General features: G+C 47.5%; 1 protein-coding gene across 3 annotated transcripts in view; it reads right to left on the bottom strand.

The window, feature by feature from the left end:
- Positions 1 to 3,491: 3,491 nt before the first annotated feature.
- Positions 3,492 to 24,384, bottom strand: part of SLX9 (SLX9 ribosome biogenesis factor) — a 59,422-nt gene continuing 38,529 nt past the window's right edge. Inside the window, exons 3-6 of one of the 3 annotated variants that reach the window (XM_064452235.1) lie at positions 15,915 to 15,983; positions 11,770 to 11,923; positions 6,557 to 6,625; positions 3,492 to 4,142 (exon numbers count right to left, since the gene is read on the bottom strand). In XM_064452235.1, the coding sequence (XP_064308305.1) occupies positions 4,016 to 4,142; positions 6,557 to 6,625; positions 11,770 to 11,923; positions 15,915 to 15,983 (419 nt within the window). In that variant the 3' untranslated portion in view covers positions 3,492 to 4,015. The remainder of the gene's footprint in view (positions 4,143 to 6,556; positions 6,626 to 11,769; positions 11,924 to 15,914; positions 15,984 to 24,384) is intronic. The other 2 variants (XM_064452237.1, XM_064452236.1) reach the window with 2 other exon arrangements.

Genomic DNA, 24,384 nt, shown 5'->3' on the forward strand with positions numbered 1-24,384 from the left:
TAGAGGAGAATCCCCTTCCACCCACTGTTTTGGGTGCTTTGTGTGTAGCACAAAATATCTGCTGGTACCTCCAGATGGACAGGATACCGAAGCTTCTGTTTTCAGATACTGTTCTGTCAACAGCCTTGAAGGGCAAAATCACCAGCAAGAAAGAACACAGCTTTGAAAAGTAGCCCCAAATTTCTCCAGTCCTGAGTTTGTAGTGTATTTGCTGCTTACTCACTTCTTGCTAAGTCTAGAGCTGCCAGGTCAGGCCCCCACCCTCCCCTCCGGCTCAACTACTCCTTACAGCTTGGAAGCTATTTTTTCCCGCCCTGCTAGCTAAAAAAAAAAATAAATTGTGAGAAAGCTTTTATCATCCTGAAAACATGCCAACTGCAAAGGCGACTCTGTGTCTCAGATGCCTGTTTCCTGGCAGATTTTAAATCCTTTGCTTAACTGCTAGGATGGCGGGGGCAGGAGATGCTTGCAGCAGCAGGCTATGAACTGTAGTTTGAAACAGTCACATGTTTAAGTGCTGCTAAATACCCAGGAGACCAACATTTTCAAACAGTGGTCTAAGAGCTAGACACACAGTCAAGTGACAGTGTTGGCCCATCCAAGGCAGAGAAAAGGTGTGAATGTGCAGCACGGTGATACTGTGTGTGGAGATACAGGGCCACCAGCATGGGTACAGCTACCAGGCGGTACTGAGCGGGATCACCCAGCTCAACACCTACCCCTACTCAGTCACCCCTTCGCTTCCCAGATAACGACGCTTCAGCTCTATGGGCTCCCAGTGGTTTGAAGTGAAAGGATGGGACCCAGCAACCAGGCTGTGCAGGGGAGAAGTGCTGGATCACTGTGCTGTTGGTGTCCAAATTTCCAGTGGCCCACTCTGGCCATAACCACCACAGCTGGCAACCTAGAGGTGCTGGGAAGTCCACATCCAGGCTGAGACACATGGAAAGCCCCTGTCTTGATGCCACCCTGGAAGAGCTACACAAACCACAGAGCCCTTTGCCCTAGCGATGCTTTTTGGGGCTCCAAAGTGCTGAGCTAGTTTTGTACACAGAAATCCCTCTTCCACTCCAGCCCCAAAATGCAGGGCCTCTTAGAATAAAACGTACAGGATGAGAAAAGGACACAGTCCTGTAAGGCTTTACTCTTTTAGAGACAGAAGGCAGCAATGTCTTGGCACATGGCCCACAGCAACATCTACCCTAGTACCTACAGCCATCCCTTCTGCCAGCTGAGGATTTCCCCTAACATTGTGGTTAGGCCATCCAAGCATTGATTCAACACAAAGTTACTTGGAATCTTTACTGTAAAAAGAAAACTAAGTAGTCTGGGAAGACAGTAATTGATAGCCTTTCAGATTTGTTTTCAAACTAGGGAGAAGTTACTAAGAAGAAACTGACTGGAACAGAGGTGCATGGGACAATCCAACTAACTCTCCAGGGTTTTTAAAGGATGGTCTTGCTCTGTGCAAAATAGATGGTGCCCAGGAAATTGTCAAATCAATGTGCTTGTCATATCAAATCACCACTCCCGCTGGATCTTTGCAAAGCACAGTCATGATGCACTGCATGCCATCTCAGAGGGGAGGGATATGATCCCACCCATAGCACACAACCTGGGATGGCATTTTATAAGCTTGCCTGTAGCTTCTCTCCAGCTATTGCACTGGGTTGTGTTGGTGCAGAGCAAAGCATCACTGCTGCTGCGAAGGGAAGCGTGAGGACACAGCTTGGCTACTGCATGGCCCAGCCGTACAAGGAGGCCAGGGCTCTCCTCGTGTGTCATGTATTATCTAAAAACCACAAGACAAAAAAAAATCTGCAAAGCCCCTGCAAAGTACAGAAGACAAGCAACAGAAATCCACCAACATGCCACGCAAACTGCCTTCTGTCCCTCCTGCCCTCCAGATACACTTCTCCATCCCTGAGTGCCCTATTCACTAATAAGAAATCAACCGTCATCCTCCTTTGTACTTGGATGTCTTCACCTTCTTCATACCTTGCCTTCCCTCTATTTATGCCTTTCTCAGGAGGCAGCTAGCTATGAGATAGAGTAACGGAGTAAACAGTAGGCTTACAGACAAAACCACCCCAAAAACCTTAGCTTGGTCCAAGTCTTAGTCACATCTTGGGCTGTTGGGAGCCATGAGCAGCAAGAGCAGCTGCAGGCCATGGGCAGGCGGTGCCATTAGTGCACAGCCTCCACATCTAAGACCCAGCTCTCCAGTGCGGTGCCCAGCCTGCAGAACATGAGCAGGGGAAGCATGGCCACAGCTGGGGCTGGCATTCAGAGCTCAAAATCCAACACAGCCTAAATTTAAGAAACACAATCAGATACTGGTAAGAGAGCAAGCAGGAACCAGCCAGGAGGTGGGGAGGTATTTTGAGTTGTTTGACCCCACCACAGCCCTCTGCTTTCCAGAGCCTGGGTCCCACAGGGCACTACAGCATGCTGACAAACAGCACAGCAGCACTCACCTGCCAGCACTGACGCAAGAGCCCTTGGGGGAGAAGGGAGCCCTGCCAGCCCTCTGCCAGTCTGAGAGCAACAGGGTGGAGGATGGGACATCGCCAGCCTCTCTCTGTGGCCTCTGCCAGCAGGACTCTCCTGCCAGGCCTTGGGGGAGGAGGGGTGACACGGTCACATTCCTCTAACAACTAGCAGCATCAGCAACAGCATCTGCACTGCCATGGCTAAGAGGCAAGCATTAGAAAAACTGCCTTTGTTCAACAGTGCCAGCCTAGAGGGAGGAAAAAAAAAGCAGCATTACTAGTGACGCAAAAGACAGGTATGATCCAGATGCCTGCCACTCCCATTGCAGCTGGTTTTAGACACTAACTTGGGTGAGAGTCAGCTGCAGTTTCCATGCTCTGTCTGGGTATCAGACAGAGGTACCTTTAAAGGTACCTTCCTTAAAGGTTTCAGATGCTTCTCACTCTTGACCAAAAATAGGCAGGCTGCTTTTCCAAGGTTAAGAAGCATCAGAAAATTTTTTGTATGGCAGCATTGACACTTTGGGGTGTCAAATCAGGATCATCTCAAATAGGGAACAGCCCTGCCTTCAGCTGTCCCCAGAAGAATCCACTGGAGTTTTGTGAAAATTGGTGTTTGGTAGAAAGAAAGGCCTCCCCCCACTGCAGTGGTTACCAAACCCAAACATGTAAATGACTGGCTGAAGTTCACAACCTTCAGCCAAGACACGTTTTGGGATGCTTCCTATAGGGCAGGCCAAGCAGGGAACACAACATAGGCCAAAAGGGATCAGCATCACCCATTGAAAGCACACACTTCCAGGGCAGGAGGATGGCAAGTCTACAAGTTAGATGTGATCTGCAATGATTTCACGTGGCTTCTGTTGCATGCCGCAGCACGAGTCTAGTGGTTCACTGTACACATCTAAAAAAAACATTCTTTCCAGTCATTTTCCCAGTGATGGGAATAAGGCCATATTTCAATTAGTATTTACCAAAACAAGAGCCAGATAAACTCAGTACTTGTGAAAGTGTGTTTATTTCAAAGTTAAATTTCTCACATAAAACAATGACTCTGAACAGCAGCATCGGTCCTTACACAGATCTACAACAGCCTTCTGGCTTCCAGGACTTGGGGTCTTGAACCATCTCAACAGAACAATACGGAATCTCTATTTGGAGTTGTCAAAAAGGGCAGGGAAATGACAGAAAACAGATACATTGCCCCTGGCACAATTTAAGAAATTGTGCCTGCTCACAAGAAGAGAAAAGGTGTCAAGACACTTTGCAGGGAGCGTAATGTCTGCACAAAGATCTCGCAGAACACCCTGCTCTCTGCAGGCTGCTTGCCAAGGAGCAGCTGCCACTGTCAGGAGGGAACTGCATTATTCCTGCAGACACAAAACAGGACTGTTGGATTTAATAATCTGCTGAACTGCTTCCAAGGACTGAAGTGGCTGAGAGGTCATGTTAGTGATGTGCTCCTTTGCAGCCTGGAGCTGTTGCATCAGCCCCAGTGTGCACGTTTGGTCCCAGCTGACACCCTAGAGGGGTTTACCTTCTTCCTCCTGCCTCAGACTCTTGGAGAGATGCTCGCTGATGGCCATGAAGGGGTTGGCTCTGTACCTGGGGCTGGTGATGACCTCATGAAACCGAGCCACTTCCTCCTCTCTGAGGAAAGAAAAATAACACACAAATGCTAAGTGCTTCATACAAAAGAAACTGAGCAGATGAGAATAGAACTCATAAAGCAGTGGGTTTCTGTACAGACTGAATGATCCTGGGTGTAAACCTCACAGAAAAACAGTGCAAGAAATAAACCTAATTTACCCAAGGACAAAGCTCAGATTGCTGCCAGCTTCATGGGAGCCAGAGACTTACTTGATCTCATGCCACAGAGACAGAAACAGTCATGTTAGGGTACAGCATCACTTGGGAATTTTTTTTTAGAGCTTTTCCTTAGTAAATCAGGAACAAGAGACTGTGGGTCTCTAGTAAATCACTAAGAATGAAAACTACTTCAGAGTGCACTAGCACAACAGCAGATTCAAGAGCTCATCTACTGAACTCTGTTGCTCAATGTAGAGGCTTGGTAATCCTATATGCAACACTAGTTAAACACCACAGGAGGAGCATGACAGAATTACCTTTGCATGCTTGGTCACAGCTGGTTGTTGTGGAGATGGTCTTGCCTTAAAAAGCAAGCAGTCAGGGAGGAAGAACAGAGCAGGAGGAGTGTAAAAAACAAGTGAGTTTTCACATAAGTCACATCCATTGCGACCTCCCCTTCTCCCTCAGACAGACTGCCAGGCTCTCCACAGCCCAGCAAGACACACATCTCCACTTTCTCAGGAGTTGCTGTGGATCAGCAGAGTGCTATTCCGCTTGCAGCGTGCAGTTAGTTCCCTCCCTGCTAGGGCCCTTCCGTTCAATGTCCCTGCCAGGGGAACAGAGAGAAAAGCCAAACCTGAAGCTTGAGTTGTGGCAGCTGGGGCAATGGAGTGAGGCTTACGGAACCTCCAAGTACTAGTGTCCTGGAAAATAGATCTCAAATACCTTCCTCCAAAGTTCTTCCCTCCCAAGAAGCACAGACTTCCCAGACCACTATGGTAGGATACATGCCACTACTCAGTGCATCTGTCCAGTTTTGTGCAGAGGAAAAGCAGGGGGCACGCAGAGGTTCATCAGCTTGCTGATACAGAAGATTGTGGTGGAGTTGCCTATTTGCATGTAGATCTGTATACTAGTCCCTCCTCAGGCAATCTTCCTTGCCCCTGAGTTCCAGCACAATGAGACGCTCACTGGTAGCACTTGAGGCCATAGCCCTTGGGCTTCAGCAATGAGCCAAGGAGGGGCTCACCCAGAAGGGCAGAACAGAGCAAGAAAGGCATCCCAGTACCTACACTGGCCAGTTTCAGACAGAGAAGGGTATTCACAGAGTGTGCTGGAGAGCAGTGCTGGGATCTGTAGACTGACTGTTCTCCTCAGCCTCAGTTTGAAGTTGAATGGCTCAGAACTGACAGAAATCCCAGAAGCAGGGATCACAAAAAGCGAACTCTGCCAGATCACAGTGCCTAGCCCCAGGAGAGCTGTGCTGAGGGGAAATTAAGTTCTTAATGCCTGGTGGCAGTATAAAATATCCAACAGATTATACAGAGGAATAAGTTGTCAGACCCTTAACCAAGTCCAGGAGTTATTCAAAAGCTTTTAGTGCTTCATTTTACATGAAAAGGTTTGGGAGATGCCAATGGACAGCTGTCCTCATAAGGCACATATGGCATGTAAGGTAGCATACCAGAGGTGTTCCAGCAGAGCAGCTGTAGCTCCTGAGGCTACACAGAGTTCCAGGAGCTCCTCACCTACACAACTGCAGGAAGCTTTCCTGAAGGGTATCAGCTAGAGCTATGTGGGCCTGGTGTCCTAAGAGACTGAGCCACACCTCAGTTGATTTGCAGCTCCAACTCAACAAGCTGACACAAAGTAATTCTCCGCCTAGCTGACGACCACATTGTCCATGCCACATGGAGGGACACAGTACAGACGTGCTCACTTGGTACAGCCAGAAATTACAACTGTGGCCAGGAAGAACAAAGATGACAGTTGGTGTGGGTTTGTCCCAACAGAGGAGGCCCAAGCCATCACTTTCTTTTCAATGAGACAGGGAAAGTGAACTCTTAAAGGAACAAGTACAGTTTCCTGTGCTCTCTTTGCTTAGACATTGTATGAGACAGAAGCAGAAGCAGACTGAATCCATTTACAATTGACCGAGTCTGGTAGGAACTAAGGCAGAAGGTCACCCACAAACATCCTGCACTATGTAAAGGGGAAAATCAAAGCTGCCACCTAATTCTAGGGCATTCGGCTGTGCAAGACTGAAACACTGGAACTGGTTGCCTTAGAGAGGTTGCGTGCTCTCCATCCTTGAAGATATGCAAATGCATGCCATGTGGACATGGTCCTGGGCAACCTGCTCTAGGTGACCCTGATTGGGCAGGGGGGATTGGACCACCTGACCTCCAGAGGTCCCCTGCAGTCTCAACCATTCTGTAGTGCTCAGCAGGACACGCTTATAACTGTGTACTTACAAGAGCCGATATTTCTGAGCTTGTTTCATCAGACAGAAGTCTGCTGGTTCTGCCTTTGCTTTTACATGGCTGTGGAGAGAAGAAACAAAAGAAGTGAATGAGTGTTATAGAGGAATGGTAATTTAGCAATTGCTGTGGAGATGGAAAGAGTCCAGGGATTCTGCATCTGCCTTCCCAGAAAGTATAGGTAATTGTCCTGTGTGGAAATTGTCCTGAAAGGCAATTATTTCCACAGCCAGACAGTAATGGAGTCACAAACTCCTTCCGCCACACACTGACAACAGCTCAGGAGTGGGGACTGAATGGGTAGGATGCAAATGCACTGAAGAAAAATTTTATCACTTAATTCTAGAACTTGCCATGAACTGTTCATGCCCAGAACACTTTCTGCTTACCACTAACCTCCAGGTCAACCCAATACTGCTGTTCAGAGAAAGGATCCCATCGAACCTCCCCTCACCACCAGGCACACATCGCATCTGCATACCTCATGTTCCTTGCAAATGCTGCCAAGCTCCAGCACTGGAAGATATCAGTTATAGACAGTGTCCTGGCTACTCAGCAAGAAGAGGCAACTGCCAGCCCTGCTTCAAGTCCTGTGGTGGGACCACTGGGGTATAAGGTGTTATTTATATTTTAAGATAAAGAATGGCGATATTCCTTCCTCCCTGTGAGCACATACCCTTGCCAAAGGCTTGCCAGTTTAAGTCAGTTGCAGACAGATTAGCTAAAGAGAAAGCACAACGACAGAGCTTCAGCTTTTGCCACCAAACAGGTTTTGAGATTCCAAGAGGTTGCAAGAAGACGGACCCATGGGAATGCAGGATGGTGCACTACATGCAGCTGAGGCACAGCAGCAAGCACAGATCTCTGCACTCATTTCTTATTCCTGGGCAAAGTCCAAGGAGACCAGAGGTGTAATCCCATCCTGTACAGGCTGCTGGAAGCACATGGTACCCAATGCCAAGCAGCGGCAGAGATGTACTACAAAGCCAAGCACTGAGCCCAAGCAAGGGGCATGCAGGGAAGGCAACGACTGCTTTTGGGACTTGAAGTGCACAAAGGAGTTGCTGGTAGAACTGGACATTATGAAAAACAGAAGAAACTTCCATTCTTCAGGACTGCACAGATACAGAGGTAAACAGGAGAAGCAAGTAGGGAAGAGGGCCTGCTTCTGCAGAGCATCTCCCCTCCAATTCACCCTAGGGCTGAGCCCCAGGACACAGCCCAAGGCGGGAAGAGGGTCTGCCTCCCACCCCTCTGTTGGGGCAGGGCTCAAGGAGGAATCTTCATTTACTAGTGGGTGCTGGGTGCCAGGGCCTCCCCCACCTGATCTGCCCCAGAGCCCTTCAGCTTTCTCAAGGTTAGGAAACATGACAGTCCCTCACCTTCTCTTCAGGATGGCAGGATCTGCTCCTTTGTTGGCAATGTTACAGTGACATCCTCTTCCTATTTCCCTCTCTGACTCACTACTCTCCATCGTTTTATTATGCATTTTTCCCCCATTCTTCCTTTCCTCCTCCTTCCTTACCCCATATTCCTTCACCCCACACACTTCCATTATCCCTCTCTACTTGAACACCTCCTGCTCCCTTTCCTCATATCTGCCTCTGGCCCATCCTGTCCCATGTTATTTTTCCTCAAGGGGGATCCTGGTGCACCTGAGCTGCTGAGAGCTGCTCTCACCACTGCCCTGATCACATCTGATTTACCCTCAGTGTGCCCCTGCATCAAAGCTCCCTGCCAGCCCAGACAAACCCAAACAGCGTGGATGTAGGTCAGCCAGCCTTCACAGAACAGAGCCTGTGCAGCAAAGGGCTGCCAGGCAGATCAATGCCTGTGCACTGCTCCTGTACTCTTCAGTCCCTCTCGAGGTCACTCCAGCACTGCCAGCATTACACGACAGGCCTGAGAGCTCACGAGGAACAGCAATTGGCAAAAGCAGGCAAGCAGCTACAGGCGTTTGAGCAGCTCCTGTCACACTGCTGCGTCCATTGGTACTGCGAGATACAGAAAGAGCAGGAGGCATCTCTGCTCTCATGTCCATTAACTGCTCGGCACAGGAACAATTTCTTGTACCGGTTTGCCTGCATTGCTCACAGAAACACAGAGAAATCCCTTCTCAAGTTGGATGGCAACCCATGGTCACCAGAAGAGGGACTTGCCAAGTGTGCCACCAAGTCTTCATGGCAGTCCCTTCAGAGACAAGTAGCTCTGCAGAGGGTGACAATCCTTAAAGAATAGAGTACATCCCGAGTGGTATGAGACCACATGCTCCAGAGGCTGTGCCTCTCGGGACAGCTTCCTCTGCAACACACCAAAAGGGTGCGGGGCTGCTGTGCAAGCCTGCTTTTGCTTTCAGCCACCCCACTATATTAAAGGGCTTGGTGCTTCTGAAGTCTTTTCATTTTAACAGCTCTGCCCCACTGGTCTGGCAGGTTCAAAAGGCTGCTGCCTGAATTTCCCCCACCAAACCACCAGCATGCTGCCTGCTTACTCGGACCATGTTAGTAGCCCTATTTCATTACACTTCATTGCCTTCATTCATTATAGAACAGAATAAAAGCCTCACTGTAATGCTTTCTTACCCAGCAGGAGATCAAATTCCTGGAGAATCTAATCTTTTATTAATAATGCTGACAAATCACCAGAGTATTACCCTTCATTTATGTAATGATGCAAATCCTATAAAAGCCTCCTCTGATATATCAAACACATGCATCCTCATGCAGTCCAGGAAGCCACAAGCCAGCAAGAGGAAGAAAAGCTCTGCAGGTCCTCCATGCCAGTACCAAGGGGGACTGCTTTTTGGCTGGCATGTCACAGGCAGTCTGGGTGACATGATTCAATACCAAACTCCCACCTCCACTGTGCTGACTGCAGATGGTGCTGGCCAATCCTGAAATGCTCAGCCAGGCTGAGCTTCTCTACCCTGCTGTGCCACAGGCCCACTGGGCTTTCTAGACACCAGAGCATTGCAGCTGAAGTGAAAACAGAGCCAGAGTATGAGCTCAGGTTTCCAAAAGGAGAGAAGGGCTGCCACAATCCCACAGGAGATCTGGGTTTGGAGGAGGAGGGAGCTGATAGTGCTTCTTGGAGAATGTCAGGCTGGACATTCATCCAAGAACACCAAAAGCTTCCACGTATGCCACACATCCTCTGCCGTGAAGCATGCTACAGAAGAGAAGAGCAATTGAAGTAGCTGGAAGGAGCATTTTGGCCAGTGTTCTGTCTTGAAGTAGCCTGCAGCAGGTGGCCAGAGAGGGATAAAACCAAAGCAAGCATATAGCCACATCCTCTCCAGTATTTGCAGCTCAGACACCTTGTGCCAGCTGCAGTTCATATACATGCAGTGGCCCTCCATGCAGCTCTCCTCATTGGATTTCTCAGGTCTCACCTGAACCCACAGGCCACCCTCAGCTATGACATCCTGCAGCAAGGAGCTGCACAGAGCAGTGAGCCTCCTGTTTGCACTCAACCTGCGACTTGCTAGCTATGCTTGATGTCCTTTATTTCTCATACTGGAAAAGAAGATGCACTACTTCCCAACCACACTACACTTAATTTTATGGACTATTACATTTCCAAGCCCCTTTGCCTCTATTATCTCCTGCCCAGGCTGAGGATTCCTTGGCTCTCTTAGTCACCTCTTGCGCAGAAACTGTCAGATCCTCCACCATCATCCTTGTCTGCCACCTCTGAGCCTTTTCCAGTTCTACTCAATCTTTTGAGCTGGGCCAGAACTGCAGGCTGCAGCGACGCCATGTATTTGTACTAGATTATGCAAGCACCCAGGAAAGCAATCCCCAAAGGAAGCGCCCTACCTGTCCTCCCTCCCCTATACGTATTTCCTGCAAGCCACTCTCCTGGATAGCAGGGGCTCAGCTACCAAGGGGGCTGGGAGAAAACAGTGAGGGGGAATGACTCCTGAACACAATCTGGAGTCACGTGCCACATGTGGTTGTGGCACATCATCACAGAAAGAGGGCAAAGCCACTTAATTCAGGCTCAGGCTAAGCCCTGGCCCAGAACTCCATCCAACCCACCCTCAGTGCTCTGCAAGCCTTGAAACTCTGCATGTACTTTCACTGTTCATTCCCACTGAGAGTGCAGGCTGACTGAAAAACTGCATAAAGAAAAAAAAAAAAAGAAAAAAATGCTATTCAAAGACTTTCAGAAGCCAAGTTAAGGAAGGAAATATTTTCCCATACTTAGATGCAAGGTTCCTAGCTGCTGTTTGTCTGAGGAGTGGCTTTCCAGAAGCACAGGGAACTGCCAAGTCAGCCATACTCCATAGGTAGGTGTCCCACCTGGGTCAGAGTTTATTTTTGGGCCATCCAGCAAGTCACAAGAGGGTTCATGGTATCTCCAGACTTGATCTGCAACCAAAGAAAAGGGTGCTTTGCCAGACAGCCTTCTTGGCTGTTCTCTAATCCAAATATTACGGTCAAAACAAGTTTCTAGTTCCAACCCCTACAGAGCAACTGGAGAGGAGGGTCAAGTGATTATGCAGCATTCGGAGCACTTTTGTTTTGCACTGGGGGATGCAAAAGCAGCTGCAACACTGACCAGACAGTCAGGCAGAGCATTACATTAAAAAGGAGAAAATGTAAGGGCAACCAGAACACATCCTATGGCTGGCTGGGATGGTTGACATGTGGGTGTCAGAGGATCAGAAATAGCCCTTCTCTTTCAGTTCAATAAAGGGAACAGAAACACCATCTTTCTGTTCTTGTCCAAAGTCACCACTGCAAGCCAACAGGGCAAACAAAGAATCTGGCCTGAGAGTAAAGCTCTGCTCGAAGGGCTTGAATTGCATCAGGAGAAAGCCTGGAAGTCTAGAAGGACAGAATGGCAGGCTGCAAACACCTCAAGTCCAGATTCTCAGGTGAGCTCAGCAGCATTATGCTCTAGACGCTTGTGTGTCACTCCTCCAACTCCCAAGGACATCTGGTTGCTCCCAGCCTGTCTCATGCCAAGCCTCACCTGAGCAATACAGTTCCCCTCTTAGCTGTGGATTCAGAAGACACATTTAGCTTTTTTCTTGTGGCGAGTGAAGCATGGAAAGGGGTGAAATGGAGTTGAGAATGAGGTCCTGTTCTCCCGACCATTGGTGCCAAGCTTGCATTGCCTGTAGTTACAAGCTGAGCTGAAGGGCACTTCCTCCTGCAGGAAGAAGGGAAATACACAGCCCATCCCTAAATCGCACATACCTCTTGGGTGGCTTCCTGCCCCTGCCACCTGCGGTCAGGTCGGAGAGCTCAGGTAGGGCTTCCATCAAGGGGTGCATGTCTCCCACCACAGGTGTCGCTTTCCGCTTTGCTTCAGCTTTTTGCTTCTGCTTGGCTAGCCTCACACTTTCTATTTCTGAATCAGAAACAAGGTATTACTGGAGGAAGGAGAAGCATTTGCAAGAGATAACCCTTGAGCTAAGAAACTCATTGGCTGCTTCACCAGCTACAGAAGCAACAGGCCAGAAGTGATTTAAACCAGGGAAAGACTGAAAACAATGCAGCTGGGTAGTTCCCTCCCTTGCTGTGTTTGCTCATAACTATATACATCTCTACTGGCATTTGCAATGGGTAGTGAAATCCCCAGACTCATTTTGCCTGAACTGTTTCCATCCCTTGCACTGTTCATTGCTCACAGCAACATGGCACAGGAGTCCTGGGGTGGAAAAACCATGCTGACCTTGCACAGAATTAGGAGAGAGAAGCAAAAGGGGAAGGGACAAACCAGACACAGTCAGCTCCACATGTGGAATTAAACAGTAACAGCCCCATCGCTGCTTTGCCATTGGGACAAAACAATGGTCTCCTAGCACAGGCAGAAAAGATGGATTTAATTTCAGTTGTTTACTTAGTTTGGAGCAAGTCAAGGTCTCACCTTCATAACTGATGGCAGAGCTCAAGCAGTCAGATGCTGGATAAACTAGGCCCTTAGAAAAGCACTGCACCAAGTGGCAGGCACAGAGGCAGCTGGCTTTTCCTCGAGACCATGTTTACCAGTCTCCCTGCAGCAGCTCTGAGCAAGGCTGTGGGCACATAAGGCTCTACAAACATTACAGCAGTCTCCCTTCTTGGCCATGGCAGGTGGGCATTGAAAGCCGCAGGCTTCTGCCTCAAGTCCTGAAGGCTCCCTGGTGTAGGAATAGGTCCTGCAGCTTACAGAGCCAGCAGCCTCTAGGGTGAGTCCCAGCAGAACATGTTCTCCTCCATGACAGCCCACAAAAGCCCAGCACTGCTACAAGCCTCCAGCTGAGCTCCAAGATGCCCCAACCTATCCCAGAAGTCTCTTGACAATGCCACCAGAAACAGCTAGAGTTCAACAGGATCCAGGAGCTCCTTTTCCTTCTGCCAGGTGATCACCAGGCCTGGAAACTTGCTGCATTGCCTTGACACCCACGAGGGGCACCAGTGCTGTGGGGTACACGATGGAAGACTCCACCTCCTCCACATGCACCCAGCCAAGGCCACAGAAGAGCAGGCTTCTGCTTATTGCCTTGGACTATAAGAGTATTGCAAGGACGAGCCTCAGCGCTGAGTTAGAAAATCCTTGTCTGGCCATGACGGAGCACAGTGCCATCAGCCATGGGGCCAAGCTGGCGACACAGGGAGGTCTACAGCTTCCAACACAGCATGGCCACAGAAGCAGGACTAAATCAGCACAAATATTTTTGGTGGGAACACGAAAGCAGCCAGTTCCATTCTACAGACCACAGGCAAGATGCCACCTGCAATTTCTGTGTCTAATCCTGCTGCCCACATTCAGGAAAGCAGAACTCAAATTGACTGACTAGCTGCTGGCTCCTTTAATATCTTTGTCTTGTTTGCTCCCCAACTCAGCTGAGTTAAGGAGCAATGGTTTTTCATGAACCGCAATTTTGCTGTACGTGGATGTTTGTGACAAATCTGGATTGTAAGTGCTTCTCCTCACAGCAATCCTGGCCAAGAACACAGCTTTCTGTTCTGTATCACTTCTTTTTTTGGTCTGGCTTTATGAAGCTGACTACTTCAATGCTTTCATAAACAGTATGTGCTCAAAATTTTCAGACACCTGATTCTGCACAAACATCCCAAATTCTTTTCCTATGAGGTCTTGTTTGTCTGAGGAGCCATGCAATATATGTATTTTTAAATGTGCATACTTCTAATGTCTGAAGCATTACATAATTTTTTTCTCTCTCTAGTCTCTGCTGAGATAATTTACTGGAATGGAAATCTCCAAGTTTTGCATTTGCACTACTGGGCTGAACTTTAGTTCCCAGGGTCTTAGCATCCAGTGTCACAAAAGGAGCCCTGTGACAAGAATAAACAACAAACTCTTGGGAAGATTTAGGAAAACAGAGATGTAAGGATAACAACTTCAGCAGTCCAAACTGGGTTCTCTTTTGGGGGGCAAAGGCTGCAAGACCCACAAAGAATTGGCAGAGTTATCTGCATCAGATAAAATCAAAGCGTTTCAATGCCAAGTTTCATTAAAAATCTCCACCTCCGGAAATACCAGTTCATTTCACTCCATCAGCTAATACTACTACTACTAATATAAGTTTCTTTAGTGATTTTTATATAGGGCGTTTCCAGCTATTCCATTTTTCTCAATAAGCTGTACACGTGGTACTAACACCTGCTGACTTTTCTTACTGAAATACCCAGGTACTTGCTACCCTTAGCAAAGGATTTGCTAGGGAATGCTGGTGTTTGCCAACTGGCCACAAGTTTAGTGGGGGAATCAATAGAGCCAGCAATTTAGGTACTTCCTTATTTGTAATGCACTTCTAATACCTAGTATCTTCTAAGACAGAGATATTTTGGCATGAAGTTTTCTATCTTGGTGTTATCCTCAAAGCAAAGCCTCTATATTTTATTTGTATTCCCTCATCTTAGTAATTTCAGAGCCAACAGAGGAGGAAAGAGGCCACAGCAGGGCCAAAATAACATACATGATCTTCAGAAAGGCTGATGCTACAAAAGCATATATGCAGGAAGGCAGGTTTAAGAGAATGTAGGGCTCCTGCTCCTGGGCTTTTCCTAAGTTGCTGACCTTGACTATGGGAGCAGTGCTGTCGCCCTGCTGCAGGAGGATGCCCTGTTTCTTGCAGAAGACAAGTCCCATGTACCCCTTTTACTGTGGATTCTGTCATAAAATGCTGCTGAGGACATGCCTTTCTCCACAGCACCTGGTACCAGTCCTGGTATCGGGAGGGAAAGCTCAGCTGTGTTCCAGCAGTCCCCTTCTCTGTTCCCACAACAGTATCAAACAAGGAGAGACCTTTAGGAGCATTGAAATTGCAGCCGGCAGGCCAAACGTTAGGACTAGCACAGCTGTCTATGCTTTGTGCCCAGCATGGACACTGCAGGTTGCAGATGTCAAAGGCACTTGGAAGGTGTTGGTTGGTGATAGGGGGAGGTTTCCTTCATACTCACGGCGTTAAATTATCAGCTTTTTATGTAAAAACCAGAGGCACGTTCACTGCGACTGGTGAAATCACAGGTTGATGGACTTGAGCTCAGAGCTCAGGAGGAGAGAGCATATGGTATGGCAGAAAGCCACATCCTTCAACCCCGAACAGTCTGTCAGCAACTCTGTTGGGCAGGAATGTGTTAAGGGAAAAGCCTGTCCCAAGAACAGCTCCAGGTGGCAAGAGGAATCCCTCTGCTACGCTGCGTAGCAAGGCATCCTCTCTTACTGTGCTAAAATACTCAAAGCAAAAATACAGGCACTTCCAACAGGAAACAGAAGCATTTCTGCCATCAGCTGGTTTTGTTTACCTCGTATTTCACAGCCTTGAGAAAGGCCAAACTGTCTGGTAAGTGGGTTCACTGACCTGCAGTATGTGGGAAAGAGCAGGAACAGAACCAGCAGCAACTAGAGACCTCTCTTCTGAAGGGGCCACTGCGGGCTTTCAGCACAGAGCTGGTGGAATTAGCTGGTGGCTGCGTGGAGCCCAGCTCCAGGCTGTCCTACCATACCTAGAGGTCCTCAGGGAGGAGGCACTCTGCTATACAGCTAGTCATATCTGTACCAGTGCTTCAAAAGATAGGGAAACATACTAAGCCTACATGGGCACAGTGTCCTATCTGGATAAATAAAGTTTTTATGTAGTCACTTACACTACACGTGGAGAAAGATCATAAGTAGGTTTGGGGCAATGACTCAATCTCAGTGCTCAACACTGAGGAACAATACCCGGGAGTTTAACCCCATGTGTTGGGGAGCAGATATGAAGGTTCTGAGAAGCATCCAGCCTCCCCCAGCACTGCCCAACACTGCCACCCACACCCCACATACAGAGAGATCCAACAGAGCCACGCTCTGTGATGCCCACGATACTGCCATGTTTCAGAGGAGTACTTACTCTGTAGCCACCTTTCTTTCCTCAGCTTCATTTTTTCTTTTTTGGAGAGAACTGTTTTTTCTTCTAGACCTAGAGAAAAAGAGAGATTGAGATGGAGCCTGGCTCCTGCACACAGATTCAGTGCTGGAAACCTCACAAAGATAGCAGAGTCTGTAATATTTTGTTCAGCCCTTGATGATTTTGAACTGACTGGCAGGTCAGGCAGGCTGCAGGCAGGCTGGAGGATACACCGCACCTCAACTTTTAGCTGAACAAGTCAAACCCAGCTCACTGTTGGTTAAGAAATAAGAAATGAACAAGTAGATCAGATCATGAGCACCGTAGGCCATGTTTTCTTAGGCCAGGTAGCTCTTTGAGAAAAGCTTTTTGAGAAACCCTTGCCCCGTGTCCTGCACTCCTGCATGAACCTGGCCTGGGAGCTGGCATTTTCTTCTGAAGACTAGCTGCAAGTGATGGGATGACCTACAGGTTCCAGAACTGGGAGCAAAAAGCAAGTTTTAATCTGAAAATATGCAAGGTGATAAAGCTAAGAAGAAGCAAAACACAGGCTGCAGACTTGTGCAAGGGTAGTAGGAGAAATGGTGACCCAACATGGCTATCAGCATCCACCTGCCTGAGCAACAGCCTCAACGCCTGCCCAGACAGGATGTGGCAGGCAGGGGAAGGACTGAAAAGGGTCTGAAATACCCAGATCTATGGCACCCCTAAGGAGCAGCCAATTACTAACAGCTTATAAAAAAAAACCACTTGTACCTAACTGTATACCAAATTCAGTATTTGGAAACCAGCTGTTGATCACTGACATCCAATACCAAGTAAAATAACATCACAAATATTTTTACTGAAGATCCATTGCAGATGCTATAAAATTTTATCTTATCTCCGGTGTTTAAAACAAAATTGACTTTAGTCAACTTTTGTCCTGAAATGTGGTGGGAATACTGCTACAGTAATGCCAACAGTGGAACAAGCTCCCCAAAGACCACTCCTCTCACCTTAGGTTATCCTTAAGCCTATAAAAGAAAATTTTTTTCTCCCTTTTTCTCCCCAGAAGAAACAGAAGAAAGGAATTCAATGCAACTCTGAAAGCAACTCACTGTGGACAACTTCTATGAAGCTGCAGATCTTTCACGATGATTTAAACAAATAGGAAGATCATAATTTACTAATTTCAATGTCTTAAGATCAGAACAAGCCTGCTGGGGCCAGGGGGACTTTTCCATAAAGCCAACAAGCATGACCATGTTTTGAGTTTCTAGATGACACGGACAATGAAGCTGTAGCTTTCACTGCCTTGTGTCCCACAAAAATAGGTTACTGCAGTCAATGCACCCAAGAAGCAAGAAATACAACCATGCCTAGAAGGCATAACTTATTCACAAAGCTCAGGGGTGTGTTGAGGGGTTTGCTGCTATCCATTTTTCTGTCTCCTGCATAAAGCAGCAACACACAGGCACCCTGCTAGACCCAAGAGAGCAGGACAGCCCCACCGGGACATGGAACCAGGCAGTAAGAGAGAAACATCTAATCACATTAAGGGCAAATTTCCTCAGTCCATTTACTGTGGTATCAATGCCGATGCTAAAACAACTAACTGCCCGTTCCAATAACCAACTCCCAGCTACCCCCGCCCCCGATAACCCCATGTTTCTGTGGCTTCAGGGGAACAAAAAATGAATCATGAGAGGCCAAAATGCAAATCACATCTGGATCATCTCTGAAGGGCTGCCTGCACAAGGCACCTCCACCCTGCCTCTCTGACTGCCCGAGCCTGCCCAGATTTCAGCAGCAGCGGTGCTGGGGAGATTTGCCCCCTTGTCTGAAAACATGCTCGTTATTTCATTGGGAAAACAGCACCTGGTGGGATTTGCTAATGAAAATAAAATTCAGACAGCCAGCCAATTCTAGTAATAACATCAATTCATATTCGCTGCCCCGCCCAGCAAATAGCAGCGCAATATTTAAGGAAACACAAAAGCTGTTTTCTTGGCAAGAGCCCAGCCTCGCTGCAGGCTGGGGACGGCAGCCGGCACTCAGGCCAGCAGCCGCAGATCAGCAGAGGGGTGCAGGGAGGGGAGCCAGACCCCTCCTCTGCCTGCCACAAGCAGCCAGTGAAGCGGCCAGTTTCTGCCTTCTTTCCCTGCCTGCTCCCAAAACACGTCCATTTTACATATCCCTCCCCACCCCTTGGGAGGTTGTTTTGATGCTGGAAGTTGCCAAGTTGTGCTTGGCAACTTCCAGTCACGATGCCAAGTGCCAAAGCCACTGGAAACCCACTGGAGAACAGTGGAGGCAGCATTTAGCTAGTTAATTAACAGCACAGACTGTCCCCAAGGTAGTCTTTTATTTTTATTTAGCTTGCAAGCACCTCTCAGATCAAAGCCAGACTGCAGCTCCAGTTTAATTATTTTTCTGTGAAATCAGAAGGGTTTAGGTCCCCCCCCCACTGGCCCATTCCACATGTAATTTAACAACACTTGCCTCTGAAACCTTGTGCACAGAAGAAAGGTGAGCAAAACCCATTTACATTAGCTGAGAGTAATTTACATACTGTAAACTTGACAGTTATTCCTTTTAGCATGTACGTGCTTTTTGTTCCCTCTGATCTGTGCAGTACAAAACGTCTCAAATATAAACAGATTTTTAAAAAACCCAATAGCTTTTTGCCTCCTACATCAAGTGTTTGGTACTACTGGCAATTCTCAGGATTCTGATTTCGTGGCAGACAATCAGATTTATTTTTTTTTCAGTACAGCTTCCTTCACTCCAACAAGGTTGATTTTTTTGGGTAAAGGACTCCTCAGACTAAAAAAAATATATATATATTTATGACTGCTTTTCATAAAGGACCACTTAGGCTAAAAAAGGTACATATATCACAGAATCACAGGTTGGAAGGAACCTCAGCTACCTTAAAAGTCCCCATTTTATCCTTTCTAGGCATTCAGAAAACAGCTAGACTGCGTTAAAGCCATAATGATACAGGCTTCCCTGAGATCCCACTATTTAAGTTTGACTCCACAACCGAGAGGGTAAATACACAGGTTTCACAGTTCCAGGAAACCACATTACTTTGGGGATTTGGCCATAAGCAGAAATATCAAATATGAACAAATAAACCTGTGTCTGTGCAATGCCACACAAACAGAGGAGGGTCCTTCAGCATCAGGCATCTGCTCCCCTGCCTTGCAAAGCTGCAGTGAAGCACGAACACCCCTCCTCGGTATGAGCTATCAAGAAATAGCACATAGTATTAAGTATTATTCGCAGAACTCCAATGATACACAACAGTAGAGCTGTTGCTGCTCGAAACGTAATATTTTGGCAAAACAGGGTACCATATAAATTGAAGTTAAACAACAACAGATGTGTTAATTTTAGCCTCAGTTGTATAACAGCAGCAAAAATGAGCATATGCCTGCAGCTGGGGGATGAGTTCACTAAAGGAATTCAAAGAGTGCATCCAAAAGTAGAAGACTAGGTACAGGTTTGGGGTTGTTGTTGTTGTTGTTTTTTTAAATTACATAGGTCAGTTGTAAATTGTCTGATATCCTTTTACAGTGAAAGGGCCTGGGAAATGGTAAACCACAGTCTCCTGGGGCAAATGTAAGAGTGGTGTAATCTGACAGATGTCAGTGCAGAACTACTGAAGGTATTCTTTCTCCTCTAGGATGAAAGTTAAGGGAAAACATGGGCCAGGCAGAAAGTCAGCCAAGATGTCCTCCAGCAGAGTCAGTGCTCCCTGGAGCTGGTCCAGAGGCTCACTTCCTTCATCCCACCCAACAGCTCAGCTCCCAGAGCCAGGCACCCTCCAGCTCCACTCCTCCTCCAGAAAGCACTGACACACGAGTGTCCAGGGAGCCTGGGTCACTAGTGGGACCGAGGCTTGGACACGGCAAGGACAGAAGCAGAGGGTTGATATGCTGGCTCTTTGCCCCCTTGCTCTTAGACTAGCCTCCGGAGACAGGTTGGTAGCCTGTACATGGTGCCCAGAGAACATGGCGGAGGAGCATTTGGGTTTATCCAGTCCACATCCTGCCACTCTGAGCAGACTTGAAAACCAGTGTTGGAAGAGAAGATGACAGCCCCTGCTGGGACAGGGCAGGTTTTACTGTGGATACAGCATTCGCTTCTTATGTTCCAAAACAAGCTATGTTTTTCTTTGTTCACGCTTAATCGTTACACCAGCATGCAGGCTTTCCTCCTGCCCCAATGAGGAAGGCATCCTATTTAAAGTGGGATCTGCATTCTCAACCCTTCTAGATCCCCTGGTTATTTAAAGCAGAGCCTACTTCCAAGCCCGGCTTCCCATCTGAGACCCAGAGGAGCTGTGTGACTCTCATCCTCGTACCAAGGTCATGTCTCCATTAGGCCTGGTAAACATCCCCAGGCTTCAACCAGCTACAGCAAGAGCACAAAATCTTCCTCTGCAGAAAAAGCCAAGACTCATCTCTATTTAGCTACATAAGCGCACAAGTGACATGCCATCTGAAGCGTGAGCAGTTCCCCTCAGGTGACAGAGAAGACACAATCTGCACAGTAGTCTGCAAAAGGCTACTCCACAGACAAAGTCTGTCCTCCCAAGCAATGTCTTAAGCACTGCAGGCACACTTAGTCCCTGCCACAAGGTAAAAGTACCTCCTCCTCATCTGCCCAAGGCCTTTTTCACTCTTCATAATTCCTAGGTCTTCCCACCTGCACCCTCTCCGCAGCCTTCCCCAGCACAGAGGTTGGTATTTCAGGGGTCAGTCTCAGATAGGCACACAGAGGATGCTCAAGATGGCCCAGTGTGTCACTGTCCTTAAAGCCACTTTTGCAGCTGGAAGATTATTTTCATAACCAAGGCAGAAGGAGGTAACATGTCTCGGGGAACCTAGATTTCTGAACCAAGCGTGCCATGAGGACTGCAAAATGCTTTGTCTGAGCCAGGTGTTTGGCATTGCCAGTTCATGGCACAGAGAGATCCCAGAAACCACTGTGAGCCTCCCGATGGAGAAGCTATAGCTGCCACAAGCTCATCTCATCTGCCAAGTCACAGGCTTCTCCCTGGGAAAAGTTATCTTTTGCTTTTGAAAAAAGGTCAGCTTATTTCAAGGAGTTATCCTCCCCATAAAACACAAATTTGGTGGGGTCAGAGGGAGAAATACCCCACCACAATTTCTGTAGCATGCAGCTTTCTTAGGGGAGAAACATCCACAGAAGTAGCACTGGAGGACAGCAGGACAACTGTATGGCATCTCCTTTATTTTGTTCACGAATTTCCACTAATGCCTTTCCTGTATTACCTCCATCCTGCTGTGAACACCCTGGAGGGGCAGCAAATTAGGTCAGATACATGACTACTAGTACAGGGCATTGAAATGCTTTTTTTCCCCACACACTTTTTGCTGGTTTTAGAAAGTTTCTCATAAAAAATTGAAAGAAATGGTGTATGTACTACCAGCATGTCCAGCTGAGTCACTGGGTAGGTGTCACAATCCACTGTTGGGTTGAACAATTTGGCAGAGATTAAACCCCCTTGCTTTCCAACCAACCTCAGATAATTCTGGGAGGTTGGGGGTGGCTGGGCTTAACTTCTGATTAACTCAAATGTTTTTATCGTGACTAGGTTCATTTTACAATCTCAGAAACACAATTAAGACTCAAAACGGAGTCAAGTGCCAAGTCACTTTATTTGGCCACAACAAATATGCAAGAGAAAAGGTGAGAATGAGAGAAAAAAGTGAGAAAGGGAAAGAGAGAGAGTTGTGATAGCTACCACCACAGACCTGCAGCATCCCATCAGGCCAATGTACCTTTGCATCCTGTCTGGAGAATGTTCCAGAACACTCCTCGTGGTCTCTACTGGTTTCCCCTTTTTAGAGCATTGTCCTCTTGCATAGACAGTAACTGTCCTGCATACCCACACCTCCCACTCGGCAGTGGGGCGCATGCCCAGTACCATCACTAGAGGGTGCTCGAAAGTTCTAGAAGGTCCAAGCCCCCCATATGTTGTCAGTTGACCCTGGGCCCGGGTGCATGCACAGAGGACATGTGCTCCGAGACAACAGGGCACGCGTTCCTGTCCAGTAGAGCTCACTGGGCTGCCCTGGTGATTAAACTGTCCCACTCTGTTGCCAAGGTGATCAGGCTTCAGTAGTTCAACTGTCCTGCCAACAATGTTCAGACAAGTTTCTAGTCCCTTACAGTAGGCAGCAAGACTGAGGAAGGAGAATGAAACACAGGACACCAGACAGTGCCACTGGCTGATATCAGACAGGCCATGCTGCTTCCCCCCCTTCCTGACCAGGAAAGCATTATGAGATGCAGCCAGGACCCATGGGAGACAAAGCACCTGTAGAAGTGTTTGCTGGCACCTACAGGAAGAGCAGGACTTGCCTACAATAGGCAAAGTGAGCCAAGTATTGAACTCATCTTTCAGAAAGCCTGGCTTTAAGTAAACCCAAGGGAATGAATGGTAACCATTTGACGTCTACTAGTGCTCTTGAAACTCTACATGCAAGTAGTACCCTTTTTTTTAAATAGTTTTTTCTTTAAACTAATTTATCCTTATTACATTGAATCATTATTATTCAATTATTACGTGAATAATGTAGGTGCTACCACTCACCATCCTTTTTTCCTGCTGCTTGAACATTTGGCTGTCCTTTCTCTGGGAGTTTTGGATGACTACAGTGAGCAACAGCCAAACCAACCTCTGCACTCAGCAGACTTGGAGGTGCTCTCTTGCTCTTCTTCCACTGAGCACAGAAGCAGCAAATGAGACAGATCCTCACCTCTTTCTCAAATGCTTCCCTGGTCAGAGAAGAACATCATTTGGCAAAAGGTGCAACTGCTGAGGATGTTATTGCATGAGTGCAGGAGCTCCACATAATTTGATAGAAAACACATCCCCAGTTGTGTATCCTCACCAACCAGACAGGTCAGCTTGCTGCCTTGATTCAACATGTCTTTGTGAGAAAAGATAGATCCAAAAAAATGCTGGATTACTTTTTACTTATTTCCCTTCATGTCTCTTCTGCACCCAGAAAAAAATTTAAAAAAAAAAAAAAAAAGTTCTTAGTACTCCCTGAGCTGTAATACTTCAAAAACCACAAAACAAATGCAGAACAGCTCACACACAGACAGGTAGGTGCCCTGGGAAACACATGCCATGTTAGGGAATTTGCAAGACCAGGTGTGATTTCATTCAAGAACCAGCATTTTCAAGCTTTGGAAGAATGAGTTTGCTTTCAAAACAAGATATTTCAAATCCCTCCCTGTCCATTTTTATATCCACAGGAAAAAAAAAAAAAAAAGGCTGAAGTGTATGCAACAAGTGTGTGTATGTTTCCTCCAATAAAAAAAAAGCAAGAAGTCCTCCAAAAGTATCCTGAAGTTCCACACTGGAGGTACGGTACTCTTATTTGTCAAGGAATGGCATATCGCAAAAGGCTGACGTTTTCTTTGTCTGCTGGCATGTATTTGCTTTCTGTGCAGCCCTATAAACAGTTTAAATACATGTGATCAGAGTGAATTTCATGCCCAGCAGCTCTCAGGAAGGGCTGTTACAGCTTCTAGCCTTACAAAAGGTCATCCAGTCCAAAGAGAAGAGAAGTAAAGGGCTAGGGCATCAGTGTATATTTGAGACACTCTCAACAGCTCAGTTCATGAGATTTCCTTCAGGTTTCATGATGAGCCATCTTGTCCTTCCTGCACACTCTTCTCTGATCACAGCAAATTACATAGGGAACAGCCACAGAATATGAGAACTTGCCATGCCTGCATGTGAGGCAGAATGAATGGCAAAGCGTTCTTGCAGTCACGGAGTTGTAGATCTGCAGCACAGCCTTGGTTTTTCCACGCTCAGCCAAGAAACCTGACCATCTTCAACCTCCTGCCTTGCTACTGCTAGCAGAGGAACCCCACCAGCTGTTTTCCGAGGGCAGCTTCATGGCCTCAGCCACCTCAGAGAGGAGAACCAACCAGGCTTTCTTTGCTTCATCATCCATGTAGAAGCCTAAAAATCAAGCCTCTAAGAAGTATAAGGTGGTGGAGCTGAGGCCAAATGCTGCTTCAGGCAGCACCAGGGGAGCCTGGAGCTGCAATGCCTTTCCATTACGTTTCCCTCCCTCACCTAATGGAAAGAAGTCTGATCTGCTCAAGATGTTTCTTAAGAAACATGAACAAGCACATTGCTGCCAGCTGTCAGGTTAGAGAGCTGGTGAGCTTGTACATTGGCATTATGCTTTACTATACAGGTAAAGCAGCTTCCCCTGTTGTACTTCAGATATAGAGGACAACGGTGCTATGCAAAGCCCTCAAGACCTGACTGCCGGGGGGAGGGAGCACAGACAGCCCTCAATTTCCAAAGGCATCAGCCTTCCCAAAGTTGTGGCACCCAGCCCTAGCAAAAGTTTTGCAAATAAGCAGCACGTAACCCCCACCCACCCCTTGGGACTACATCCACCATACCTGCTTCCCTGCTCCT

Source organism: Phalacrocorax carbo, chromosome 5, assembly GCF_963921805.1.
Source record: "Phalacrocorax carbo chromosome 5, bPhaCar2.1, whole genome shotgun sequence".
Lineage (NCBI taxonomy): Eukaryota > Metazoa > Chordata > Aves > Suliformes > Phalacrocoracidae > Phalacrocorax > Phalacrocorax carbo.